Below are 14950 nucleotides of genomic sequence, written 5' to 3'. Positions count from 1 at the left end.
TTTAAAATTGTAAAATTATATTGTTTTAGTGTGTAAATACTTGGTTAAAGCAAAATATTTTATGCATGAGGAAATTATCAATTTTCAAAAGTTTTCATAACGAGCATATAAATATCTTTTTTCATTTTCATTGTGTTTTTTTTTTAATATTTAAGACAAATTAAAAATATTTTGTTAGAAATAAAAAGCGTTTAGAGATTCCAAGCATTTCTAAGTTGCAGCCCCCTCACCAGATTTGAAATTGTGATGCCCAAGTTATGTAATATTTGCCTGGGACATAATATTTATTATATACCTAACATATATAGTTCATATGTAGATATAATAGACATATAAGACTATGGAGCGGAAGTTATGGAAACAAGACTATAATCTCCGGCTATCAATGTTCAACTTGTAGATTTGAATATAAACCAAAAGACAGGTGAACTATGGGTCTAACAAAGTGTTTGTTTTTGAAATATACCTCGTCTTTTGTGTTGCATGGCTACGATTAGCTCGACGTCATTGTTACCCATAACCACTGATTACTCGTTCACATAAGTTATAAAAATAAAATGTTCTCTTCTTTTGTAGGTATCACGATCCAGAACATGCGAATTTGCTCAATACGATGTGGCTCACTGCCATAACATTTCTTTCTGTGGGTTACGGTGATATAGTTCCCAACACTTACTGCGGCAGAGGTATATCTGTCAGTACTGGCCTTATGGTATGTCATTGGTCTTTCATTCTGATTTATTGCTCGCAATTTAAATGAATGACATTATTTTCCGTTCACTTCAATTTAATTGACAAGAAATCCAAAAGTTGAAGGAAACAGGTCAAATAGTTTCTGACCAATAAAATTTTTAAAAAAAAGCCGAAATTTTTCATTTTTGTTTTCGGAGAACTTAACAGCGACAAGAACTTATGTAGTGTAAAATATTGTAAAAAATATGTATACCCTGCATTTCAAAAACTTTCCTCTCATTATTAAAATATACAAAAAATTAATAAACATAAAAAATATATTATCTATAAGTGACTGTTTTTTTTTATAATTCTCAGTAAAAATTTCCAAAAACAAAAATGGCTATGACTACAAAAAATAAAAACAACATTTAGGGGTTTAAAATTTTTTGATAAGAACCATATATTGTAGATTGCAGTCACGCTCACCCTATTTTGAAGGTCTGAATCGAACGAAAAACAAAGAGAAAGTATGTTTTTCTGAATTGGGGTACTTTTTACCTTTTAAATTATTTAGATTTTACGTTATTTTTTTATGTTTGCCAACAAATGTTGTCAAAAATCGCAGCTGTTTTATTGTAGTTTAATGGCGAGCTTTTCAAGTGAGTCCCCAAATAACGATACTATATTTAACGAGAAAACTTCTTTCTTCTAAGCCTATTTGTCAATTCGTATTACCTTTTTGACTTTAAGCTGACAATTGTTGTTAAAAACCATGTCTTTAAGATAATTTAAATAAAAGTAAGGGTTCAAAGGGGCATGATCAGGAATCTTCTTGTAAGAGGAAAACGTCTGTAGCGAGACTACAAAGCAAACAACGGCTTCGTCTTTTTTACAGAATGAAAACAAATTAACTTTTACTTGTATAGGTGATTTTTAAATTTCATACTGAAATCATTTTAAGAATAAATTTAAAATGGATCATTGTTGGTGATTAATATTGATTCTTGTATGTGATCTTGCACACGTTTTAATAGTCAGAATCAAGATTGAATTAAATTTTAGACCTGTGGAGATTTAATAAGTCATCCCTAAACTTAAAAAAAATAAAAGGAATACATTAACGGGCAAAAGACCAAACCCATTTTTCCTAACTGAATTTTTTTTACTGCCTTTTTAAGTTTAGGATGCTATAAACCTCAAATAGGGTTACTTTGAACCTGTTAATGAAGTTTCTCTAACAAAATTCAAATGTATGGTAACAAACCTGATAACATTTAAAAAAATGCCCTTTGAAAATCTAAAATTCTTTAAAAGTAGTTTTTAATCTCAAGATAACTTTTTAAAATGATAATTCAAACAACCATGAAAGCAATCTTAAAAATGGTAGTACATATCATCTACTGAGTAGTTAGTGAAAAAATATTATCTTTGGTTACAAACTTGACACTTCACTTGAACTACACAAAACAATATAGAACACGAAATTTGTAAAAAAAATTCAAATATTTTCTTATGATAAATCTTGATTATGAAATGAATTTTTATAATAAACTAGAAATAATAAACGTAAGTGTTTTGAAGTTATTGTAAAATATGAGAAATTTGACATTATGGTCTTGAACCGCCTATTTTCAAAACTTTGTTAAAAACGTTTGACAATTTTTTATAATATTATACATAATAATTCTTAATCGTAAGCATTTGTGGAAATCACCAACAGGCTATTAAATTCCATTTTAGAAACTATTCTTTTGTTGAACATTAAAATATCCTTAAATTTGAAATCTATCATTCATATTATGATATTTAGTTAACGCGAAGCTAAGAAAGTCACAAAATTTTCTCTTTACTGAACTCTTGTTCGGACCAAATCAAAAAATCCATTGGATTCAAGATCTTGGCCTACACACCAAGAAAATCACAAGAATGCTTTTTCTAGTTGTTAACAACACGAACATAACGAATATCGCGATATAGTGTCAAAATTATTGATACTGAACAATATACCGAGATATTTTTCCAATTTGACTAATTTATGTTACTAGTGGGCTGCGCCTCCTGCTCGCTAACGCTCGCCAACCCCCGAAAATTGCTACGCAATCTTATATGGTTTGCTTCGCAAACCAAGCTCGCTTCTCTCGCTACTAACTTAGGTACATTGCAAATGCTCAAAATTCTAAGAATTCAAAACAATCATTCAAATCCATATAACAACTTTTTTTTAAAAAAAAATTACTTCTTTTTAGTAAATACTAAGTCATTAAAATAAATTTGAATTCAAGTAAATGACATGTAATTCGTTAAACCTATTAGAAATGCGCTATAGTATAAAATCCTAAAGCGTAACAGCACGACTGAGACTCATCTTTCAATGAATAACTAATAACAATAATAGAACAAATAAATTCGTGATATAAATAAAAAATCGTCAAATAAATTCGTAATATATAAATTCGTGAAAAAAAGCGCTCTCGACAAAATACTAAAATAGAGTATTGAGTATAGTAAAGTGCGGCGTGTTCTCTGCTTTCGCTTATAGCACTGCGTTTCAATAGGTAAGGCTTAATTTAGCCTATCAAGATTTATATCAGCTCTGAGGCTCTTCTTCAAATTCAACATGCTTCCACCGTGTCCAACAGGGAACCACTAAAATAGAGATCTATCGACAAAGACCACTCACTTCTGCCAGCTTAATGGTATGAGATTGCCGCAGCTGATAATGTTCTCTCTGGTTATTTCAGTTTCCGTTTTTAAAAGCTCTATATGGTGAGCCACCTCAGCTAGATTGGCATGTGACATTTTTAGCTGCAATCATTGGTCGATTTTCTAGCGTTGCCATTCGGGGTGTTGTAATGAGGCTTTTTTTTGTCGCCGTGTAAGAGAAATATATATATAGAATTTTAACAATGGGTCAATAGTTTAGTTCGCCAAATAAAATGTATCAACATTTACAATAATATCATCTATATATTTATTTCTCTCACGGGGCACCATAAACTTGGGTATATCTCTAACTATTTACAACACTATAGTTATTATTCTTTTTATTGGGTTGTCTTTGGTAATAATTTAAGTAGTGTTAAAGAATAAGCTAAGTATTTAGTTGGATTCATTTTGTTAAGTTGTCTTAAGTAATAATTTAAGTAGTGTTGAATAATTAGTTACACGTTAAGTATTTATTTTGAATAATTTTGCATTTTTATAGAAAAAATTTTGCTACGAAGTAATTATTTAGATTTATTTTTGATCCTTTTTGAAATGTTTGTAGAAATTTTAAACATAAATAGGGCTATGTTTCCGGTAAACTATTGGTGACGGAATGTTACAGCAGATAATGGAACAGTTAGGATCTTATCTGATGGAAATAGTTTTTTTCTGCTGCCTACTATTCTGAAATCTCCCGAACTAATATTACTCTATATTTAAGGGGGATTTAATAGCTGCTGGACAGATTTTAAATTATTACCAAAATTCAATTATCGTGGACATTTCTTGAAAATAGTTAAAATCGACAAAGTACTTGAGTGCTGACAACATCTAAACCTTAATATATTGTTTGAAACTAATTAAAGCGTTAAAATTGGAGGAAGCGCTAGAAGAATTAAAATACAGTTATGCTGTGCATTCGGCTTGGTTACCATTAAAGTTTGTAACAAGATAATTTTGAAAGGTTACTAAGCTCGTTGCCAAAAGCGGCCAATATACATTAATTATCATTGTGTCTGATATTCGCAATTTTACTTTTTTGATACGAAACGTTATCGAGTTCGATAATTATAGTTATATATTAATCGCGATATTTCCGTATTTATATGCATTGCTAAAAATTAATGATGGCGATACTGCCGTATTTAATATATATATGCTTATTATCGGTTGTCTGTGTAAACCAGCATTGTTTTTACTTGTTGGCCAACTTGGCATCATGATAATTATCCAATTTTCCTTATTTTTGCTTGCTGGTGCGGAATCCTGCTGGAAAGTCAATTATTGTCTGCTGTGACAAAAAAAGCATAGTATTTTTAATTTTTGTTGTTGTTAATATTCGCATCTTGATCAATAAAAATAAGTACGTTTTTTATTTCCAGGGTCATCTGCTGACCACAATTATAATTATAGTGAACGAGTTCAATAGAGAGAAGTCTGTAAAAACAAATTTCTGCATCGGTCACCCACGACCCACTAGTAGAGTTATTTACGTGCTTAAAGTTTTGCTTTTGGCTGTTGGGCTTCCTTCCCTTTATAAGGACTACAGTGCAGTTTCTCGGTTGATCTTTACATCTTTTGTAGCCATATGATTTCGTTCAATTCTTTTATAACTTTCTTGGAGTGTCCGCTGTTTACATTTTCACTCTCATCATCAGGATTATGATACCGAAATCATTTGGTTGTATATGAAATCGCTATCATTTCTATCATCTATTTCCCGCTATATTAGATCATGAGTCTGGACAATCCGCTGGGGTGCGTGTGTTAAGACTCGTTTGCTGTTCTGCTACAATCATATGAATCGGTGTGTTCGGCAATCCTTGTTCTATCAGTGCCCGGTATGCTTGGTGTCTTATGCTGCAAACTTAGAGCATCTCTCGTAAAATAATCAACCGAATTTATCTAAATCACCATTTGTAATCACGATATCAATAAATGTTTTCGAATAATTCTCGCAGTCTAAATTAATCACTGTCTTTTCAAATATTTTTGCTTGTGGTGGCATTTTCTCCTTACGTTTCCGGTCATTGGTTGTTTTTCAATTTGAAACCATCCCCTACGTCTCTTACAAGTTTACATCAGAACCTTTGAGACTCCGTGTATATGATTTGATACACAAGGTGCTTCGTAAAGACCACCCTTAATGCATGTGCTGTTAGATTCCTTATCAGAAATGATTTAGATAAAGAATACATTAGAGCTCACAAATTATTATTCAACTAAGAAAAAACAAAAATCTCTATTACGAAAGGCGGGTGTACAGAACAGCAAAACCTGTTGGGTTACAGGGAGGAAAACGGAAAGTTTATTAGAAAACCTTCAAGTTTTTATAGGCAATCAAATTGGTTTCATTATTTACACCCTACAGTTTTCATTGCGCTTTGACAAATTTTGATAGCTTTGTTGTTTCTTTTTTGCTTAAATATTAACTTGCTATCCCATTTCTCCGGACTTTTGTCCTCCTTTTTGTCAAATATTATTGAAACAAAGTGATTCTTACTGAAAACTCCTTACATAAAAGAAAGTGAATGGAGTAATTTATTTATTTTAGAATTGTTAAAATTGTGTTTTTGTCGTGTCTGCTGTTCATTAAATTGTTGTTTTCTTCTCAGGGTGCTGGCTGTACCGCTCTTGTGGTGGCTGTTATAGCACGAAAGCTGGAACTGACACGAGCTGAGAAACACGTTCATAATTTCATGATGGACACTCAGCTTTCGAAAAGAGTAAGCATCTTTACTTTCCTAAATTAAACAAACGGTTTTCAAACGGATGAGAAAAAAAAATCCCGAAGCAAATTCATGAGACAGGACATGACTTGTTTCTCCGCTTGTGTCTGATTTTTATCCAAAATATATTCGACTGATGACCCTGCAAGTTAGCGTTTTTTTTTCTTCTTTTCCTTTGCAAATTTCGTCCTCTGAATGCGACACGGGAAAGATGATATTGGACATTTCTAAATATCGTAATGTGATTTTCATGCATTGCAAGATTACGAAAACTATGGTGGGGTTATCTATTGTTTTCCCTTTGATACAGTGTCATGTATTTTTTTTCTCTCCTTTTTTTTCTCTTCTTTACTTTGGATACTTGCAATGCTACCTGTCAAAAAAATTTGAGCTTAAAATAGAAGCTCTTGGAAAAAAAATTTATTTTCTGTCATCACATAAACTCACTGCAAAAGTTTTTTGTTTTAATTTAACCGCTTTTCTTTTAAACCGTTTTGAAGTAGTCATTCTAATTAAGAATACCCTGTAAATTTCACGAATGAGCAGAATTGCATATTGTGGGATAATGACATGCCACAAACGAATTGTGTTATCCTGAGTTATATTCTAGATAGCAAAGTAAGGTTTATTTTCACTCGGTGAAAACCTTTTCAGGTAATCGTAAAAGAGTTTTTTTATCCTAACCTTAAAACGAGGTGAGTGACAATCTGTTCTATTCTATGCACATTATCTCAATCTAAAATCTTGAGAAACAACCTTCTACATAACAACTTCAAATTGAAGTAGTCTATGGGTTTTCAAAGATGAAAAATCCTTGCATAAAGTTTATCCTAAAATGAAAATCATTTCAGATATATGAAATTATAAGGTTTCTTCTTACAGCATTTTATAAGATTATAGCCTTTCGTTGACAATGTAATTTGATCCTATTGATAGTGAGACGTCCCATCCATGAGTGCGTGATAAGTCTTATTTCGTCTGTTTTATAATTTTGTAACTATATTCTAAGAAATAAAAACACCGAGCTAGCTTTGAAACTATTTATTTAGATTCAATAGCAGAGCGCAGAAAACAGTTACAAATTAAACACAAATTAACTACAAAACACTAAAACGGAGATATTATTTAGATGTTCTCCCTTCGATTGCTGTCGTTCAACTCATTCGTTACTGTTTACGCCACAAGATGGCGTGGAGGCAATTTTTAAACTAGTTCTGTTACAATTTTCATTTTATACATCCATGAAGGAATTATCTTCTTTTTTTTAAGAATCAATTTGCTTTATTATTCATAGGTGAATAACCTTTTTTTCAAGTCTGAATTCCTTTGTTAAAAAAAGTAAAAAATAGTTTATAAGTAAAAATATGATTTAAAATGAAATAGTTGATTTTTAAGTAATATTTTGATTTAAAAAAATGACATGTATATTATACTCAAAAAGAGATTTTCCTCTCTGTGACTATTAGATTTCTTTGGGGAGAATAATCATTACAAAAGTACTCAGTTTCTTTTTTTCTTCTTTTCATTCTTCTTTTTTTTGTAATAATGAAAGCTAACATTTAATATCTTCTAATTTGTCAAAATATAATGGAACTGTTTCTTTAACTTACATTTAATATGTATGATACAATGAATATTGGAAATACAATGATAACGAAAATATTTTTAAAAAAAAATTGTTTAATGAATACAGTAATTCTAAACAAATTTTGCCTATGCCTCAGAGCAAATAATTTTACAGTTCTAATGACAGTTAGTAAATGATACAAAACATTTATACCTTCATTAAAATAGGTATTTCGTTTATATGTACTACTAGTTAAATATACCCTTTTTCGTACGGGATGAATAAAAAAAAAATCAATTACTCAGCACTGAAGAAACTACGAAATCATGCACAAAATTGAAGGGCATATATACCGATACGATGGAAGAGCTAAGTGGAAGAAACCAGGTTGGCGACATTTTCAGGGGTATTTATTTAATGAATGTTAATAGCATAATGGGTGCATTAATATGGGCATGCAGCAGAATTGTTTTTGGTTTCACTTTAATCTTAACACAACTAATCCACATTAGTTTTTAGATTTTTACTTTCAAATTAGAGAGTGGTAAATAGAATAAGGCAAAGAATTATGGGTTCCGTCTTCTAATGATTCGGTAATGAAATAATTCGGAGACCACTATGTTTCTTTAGCCTCTCTAAAAATGCCCCTTACCTGGTTTTAGCACCCTCACCTGATTTTAGCCTTAAGCACTTCAAATAATAAAACTAAAATAATTTCCTTGTTTTATTATTATTATTGCCTACTCCCGATGACTTTACGTTATGATATTAAGCAAAACACGTTTTTTGTAGTTCATCCCATCAGATTAACTGCATAACTCATGGTAGTCATCCTTTGGAGTGGCTTATTTCATTTCTGTTGTGTTTCAGCTAAAAAATGCTGCAGCAAGTGTATTGAGAGAAACGTGGCTCATATACAAGCATACAAAACTCGTGAAGCACGTGTGTCCTGGAAGAGTGAGACTGCATCAGAGGAAGTTCCTTCTGGCCATCTACACGTACGTATTTAATGACATATGCACTCGTTTAAATGAAAAAATATCAATTTAAGTATTTTTATTTCACTAAACTTCGTGATGTGACCCCTTTCCTTGTCATAAACCGTTTTAATTTCCTTTGTTCCGAGCATCTTTTGAGGATGGCCCTTAGTGTCACTCATTTGTGCAGTCTCGTGTGATTTTTGAGACGTCGATACTATTTTCAAAAAAGGTTGCTATGTCCACCCTTGGTGACGTCCCATTTTGGTGAACCCAAACGTCAATATGAGCCTACAATCAGATATTTACCACGGCAATCAAACGAGTGATTAAATTTCAAAGTGGCCGGATGACACTAATGGTCAAAAATGAGCGTTTCTTATTTTTTAAAAATCTCAGTACAAATTTTAAGAATTTATATCCGGTAACATCGAATGCCTCTCTCGCTCATTTGTTTGTTGCTTTTGAAATTAAATCAAGTGTGAGCTTATAAACTGAAGGTCTCGAGAGAGAGATAAGTAAAGTTTTCTTCAATAGTGGGTAATCAGTCATTACTTAAAGCGAAAAAAATATTTGAAATCTTCTGGAGATTTCTAGCAAGTTTTTGGATAGAAAACTGCGAAATATAAGAGGTTTTCCAACAAATTATATTTTATACTAAGATTTATTAAAAAGGACATTATATTCACTAATACGGCATATTTCTTTATATCGCATTTTGTTTCCGGACCATCATTGTAGGATATTATCATTTGGTATAAAATTTTGTAATTTTCTATGAAATAAAATTTGCTGAAAACCCCTTTCAGTTAGAGCTCTCTTTAAAAAATGAAAGTACAGTTCGCAAAATAAAAAATCCAGAATAACTTTTGATCTAATGATCGGATTTTCACGTTCTTGGACTCAATTTTAAAAATTTGAGAGGGTGACCTCACATATGCTAATTAACTAGTGCCGACGATATTTTAAACCACGAAACCAGACAAAAAAACATACTTTCTCTGAATAACCTTTTTTTCGACGGATTTGGATTTCCGATCCCCGAAAAAATAAGATGTGGCCGCAATCTAGGAATGTTAATTTTAATGTTAATGCCCCTTTAATGGTAATTTTATTTTTTGCGTATTTCAGCTTAAGTCGAGAACTTCTTCATCGAATTGAAATCGCACACAACTATGAAATTTGTTTTTCCAACGAATTCAATATAAAATATGACCTTAGCAAATATTTATTGTCTTTATTTAATAATGGTAAAATGTAAAAAACTTCAAATGGTAAGGTATAAAAAAATTAACATCATTTTAAAGTATATAATTTCCCTTGGCAAAACACAAAATTAGAGCGAAATCGGTTTAATACCTGCTGAGAAATCGAATTTTAAAGAATTTTTAAAATTCAATTTCTTGGGAACTATTCGGTCGACGATTTGGGTACTGTACAAAAGCTACTTAGAAAATTGATCGAAACTTTTTACATTTTCAAGGTATTCAAATCAGCCTTTTATCTTAGGTTACCAAATACGATTCAGAGCAAAACTATGGAGAAAAAAAAATATTTAATGTATTCCGCGCATGCGCAGTATGAAAGGATTGCTTTAAATGCTAGTTTCTTGCGTAATTTTTAACGAATTATTTTCAAATTTTAAAATATTTCTTATATTAACTAAAAATGATTCAAAAAATTTTGTTTAATTCTTGGGGTATTACTGCAGTTTTAGTTGGAAAACTGAGGGTAAAAATTTTTTTGTTTTTTATAGAAATATCCATATTTCCATGAATATTTAACTTACTTCACGAAATTTTGTAAAATTATCTTTTATAATAGCCAAAATGATTCGTAAAATTTACAAGGTTATAACTAGATTTTTTGTGGCAGAGTGTTTAAAAGCATTATTTTTCGTTCGTAATTTATTACAAATGAGTTATGAAATGACGTAAAAAAAACGAGTTAGAATAAAAGTGTTTCCATAATTTTGTCCAACCCAGCATGCTTTTGTATATTTTTTATGAGGCGGTGACGGATTAATTTTTTAAATATGTAAAATTTTGATCCTAAACACTTTTAAGACACCTTGTGTACATATATTGTTCAATTGTGGATCTAAAACTGTGGATTTTCTTTTGTTTGCCTACTGATATGTTTTGGTACACATCACCTTTAATTTTAAAACTTGTTTTTCCACTAAAAAAAGATTCTCTCAAAACTCATCTTTTAATGCCTAATATTTCCCTTGACGTTAAAAACTATGAAGTTTTTTTGTTTAATTTGCTAAATCATTATTGGATTCATCCTATTAAAAAGAGCACTTTTGAGAAAATGAGTTTAACTTTAGTGCAGAACAGATGTAAATGAATAGTAAATTATGTAATATAAATTTGTTACGTCATTAATAGTAAGCAAAATTTTATGCTTAACAATTCTCTTAACTAATTTTTTTATTATTGAAATAATTTTCTTGGTCAGCTCAAACAACTTACAAGTTAAAATTTAAGAGAAATAAAGTTGAACTGAAATAATATTTTTTTTTATCAAACTTTTAATCCCAAGAAAACTAAAACGAAAGATCTACCTAAAAATAAGAAAATTTTTTTACTTCATGGTTTAGATGGGGGAAAAAATCGTCATGTTTTGAAAACTCGAATACAACCTTCATCACCAGGAACTGAAACCTGCGGAAACAGAATAGATTCGAAACAAGAGAAAACACAGTTACTAACAAAAAAAAAAAAGGGTGAGAAAAATTTATATGGGGCGAAAAAGAAATGATGATGACCGAGGGATGAAAACAAAGGAAGAATATGCAGAGCTAAGATGGAAGGGAGGTCATTAACTAGATAAATAACGTTCATATGATTAAAACAAGATAATTTGAGAGAGTTAGCGCAGTGCTAAAATTTAGTTGACGAAAAACTCTTTTTCGTTTTACAGCTTAAAAAACTGTTAATCAAAAGGTTCCATTATGACTAATCTAAGTACTCATCAAGAAGAATCTGTGTTAGATAAAAGTTTTAATGCTTTATAATCATTAAATCTTTATTCCTTAAATTTCATTACTTTTCACAGATTTTATGCTTCTTATTTTTTATTGTTCCAGAGCTCCTGTGACGTTTGCGATCTTTCCCTAATATAGCAATATTATTTATTCCTACAGAATGTTTTGCGCTTCTAATGAGATCCATGGTTCCGTACCCGACTTGTTGGTGAATCTAATCCTCGAAAGATAGCTTATTTTGAACTACATATTTTTGAATATCTTTAGATTTTTTTTTTTTCGCATTGCGTTTTTGTCAGTTTTACATCTTAGATCTTAATCCAATAAATTCCTCCTTAATTATTTTCTATCTTCATCTTGCCCAAAACTTTTTTATTTACTCATTTTCCGGATAATCTGAAGTAATCAATCATAGTTTTCATGTCCTTATAAAAAAATTTTTTTTATCCTAAATGAAACTACCGCATCTGTATATTATAATAATTCAATTTGTTCCCCATATTTAGATTTCATCACATTATAATGAAAATCATACATTAAATACGTATCTGAAATGCTCATTCCAACATTCATTAAAAAGTATTTTAGTTTTAGTCATATGATGTACAGCGAAAACATTTTCATTGAAAATAATTCTTCCCTTGAAAAATAATTCTTCATCGGTTTAACTATAAGTTTTTCAGCTTTCTTGGATTTATGGCACAATCTAACCGCAAGTTTTTTTTTCCTCATGTTTTTCACCATTTTTCAAAACACTGAATTATTTATAAGTTTGTTAAAATCTTTTTCGAAATCATTAGTTGGTTTTAGTGCTCATTTCTACGTTTAAGTCTATTTATTTCATCAATCAAGGAGATTGATTAAACTCTAATACTCTGTGCACTTTTTTGCAATTCTATTCCCATTTGCAAATACTGTTTCAAATGTCTGTATGGAAGAACATAAAGATCTTTATCTTATAATGTTGTCAATAATTTTCTTTCTTTCTTCCTTTTTTTTTGATCCATCGGGAATTTTATTCTCTGGTACGAAAGCTAAATCTGATTGTTTATCGTGAAGATTTTTACTGTATTCCAAAGCACATTTTATAATGTAACCAACATCTGCATAATAAAAGAATTTCCCTTAGATCTCCATTGCTGTTTCCCCACTTGTAACCACCACATGGTAATGACTGGCTCATTGCCCTACCCTATAAATTGCTCGCAACTATATCCGTTAAATTATTAGATTTTCTTCTTTTATCATAGTTTTTCAAACATTTATAATTCCCTTACTCATATCTATTAAAATATTGAGAAATACATAACCTCAGAAACCTTTTCTAACATATGTATCGTGTCATAATCATCCAATAATTCTATTTTATTTGATTTTAGCTTAGCATACCAAGATAGTCCAGGTGCAGTGGAGTATATTCTTTATCTAATTTGCAGGTCGTTATACAGACAATCCTAAAGTGTTCCGTAATATCAGTTTTTACATACAAATCTGAATACTCAATTCAATTTAAAATGACGAAAGCTTTCCCTGTTCGATATATCAAATTCTATTCATTTTGTTGCAAAATTCTTTTTTCCTGGCTAATCGAGTTACAGTCACGAATCTATAACATCATAAATGCCTTTTTTTTGGTGACTTATTTACCCTGAGCTCTGAATTCTTTCACATTTTTGGATTAATTATCGATGTTGCTCGGCATTTGTATTCCTTGCCTTTTTTTTCTTCTTCTCATTTTTGCCTTTAATAAATGCATTTTTTTATCATTATCACCACCCAGCCCTTTCTTGAATAAGTATCATATCCAGATAAATCATGAATAAACTGAAATAAAGGCAATTTTTTGGTACATTAAATTAGATTAACTATGTGACCTCTTTAGTTTGATTCACATTTTGATAGATCGATTAAATGGTCGTCTTGACTTTTCCTTATTTTTCTCAACTGAATATGGGGATAGATCTTTTTTTTTTTATACTTAATTAGCATATATGACATTTTATTTAAAATGTTGTTCCTTGAAAATGTTTTTCAGGCGTCATTTTTTGTTTAGGTGTTTCATATTAAAAATTTTCTCCATCTCTGAAGGGTCCCGCAGTGGAGTGGTCGTAAAGACACTGTTTCTAATAGAACACCGAAGTCAAGCATCACTGGCTGTGGTCAGTAAGCGGGTGGGTGACTACTTTGATCAGCCTACGTTGAGACCGAGTTTACGCGGTATCGGTCCTCGTTAAACAGTTCTGCCGTATAGTGCTCAACTTCGCTTACAGGTCATTGGGCTACCAAAGCAGGTCCCCTCTGCAGAGGATCAAAATTGTGATGACATGTCTTCGGGTCATCCTCGGAGATGTTTCCTAGACCGTCACCAATAGCCCACTTTGCAGCTCTTGCGCGACGTAAATAAAATAACTACCTACCATCTCTGAAGCCTCAGACCTCAATGTAAAATACTTTGGTTGTATTGGGCATCTATGCCTAATAGGTGGTCTTCATTTTTATATTTGATATAAACAGAGAAACTGATACGTTCGCGCCTTTGTTATTTTTATAGCTAGGATATATTTCTATTGGGTTGACGGATATCTATCTTCTTCGTTAAACATTCAAAATCTGCAGACGTAGTAAAAGGTGTTCGCAGTGATTTCTGGTAATTTTTGAGCTTTATAGAATAACCTTATTTTTCTTACAATCCAATTCATGAGTTTGAAGTTCTTTCTCTAAGTGAAAAAGTATTAAACACCTTTCTCATGGATATATTTTTCCATTATGATCAGTTAATTGGTTTTTTGTTAATTTTGACAAATATTTTGGTCAAACAGTAATGATTGTTTCCCTTTCTATTTTGTTATGTAAAGCAAATTGACATGTTAATCAATCAATTTCAAGTTATTCTATAACTTGATATATACACCGAAGATCCATTACATTATGACCACCCTGCTAATAACATGTAAGACCACCTTTAGCCCTCAAAACTGCTAGCACCCGCCGTGGCATTGATTCCACAAGGTGCTGATAGGTAGTCTGAGGTATCTGGTACCAAGTACTCACCAACTGCTCCTGCAATTCCCTCACATTGCGAGGGGGTAGCGTGGCAGTACAAATTTGATTTTCCAAGTAGGACCATAAATGCTCTACTGGATTAAGGTCAGGTGAATTTGGGGGCCAAGACATGACTTGAAAGTCACTAGAATGTTCCTCGATGATTCTACCCTTATGACATGGTGCATTATCCTGTTGGTAAACACCATCCCCCGCAGGAAAAACTGTTGCCATGAATGGGTGAACCTGGTCTGCAACTATG

General features: G+C 31.3%; 1 protein-coding gene across 2 annotated transcripts in view; it reads left to right on the top strand.

Annotated features, from left to right (window-relative positions):
* LOC107446561 (small conductance calcium-activated potassium channel protein) overlaps positions 1-14950 on the top strand; it is a 54481-nt gene that overhangs the window by 23902 nt on the left and 15629 nt on the right. Inside the window, exons 4-6 of one of the 2 annotated variants that reach the window (XM_016061243.3) lie at positions 577-712; positions 5997-6107; positions 8548-8675. In XM_016061243.3, the coding sequence (XP_015916729.1) occupies positions 577-712; positions 5997-6107; positions 8548-8675 (375 nt within the window). The remainder of the gene's footprint in view (positions 1-576; positions 713-5996; positions 6108-8547; positions 8676-14950) is intronic. The other variant, XM_043049274.2, reaches the window with a different exon arrangement.

This window comes from Parasteatoda tepidariorum, chromosome 8 (assembly GCF_043381705.1).
Source record: "Parasteatoda tepidariorum isolate YZ-2023 chromosome 8, CAS_Ptep_4.0, whole genome shotgun sequence".
Taxonomy (NCBI): Eukaryota; Metazoa; Arthropoda; class Arachnida; order Araneae; family Theridiidae; genus Parasteatoda; species Parasteatoda tepidariorum.
The sequence above is the reverse complement of the archived record's forward strand: the minus strand, read 5'-3'. Positions and strand labels throughout refer to the sequence as shown.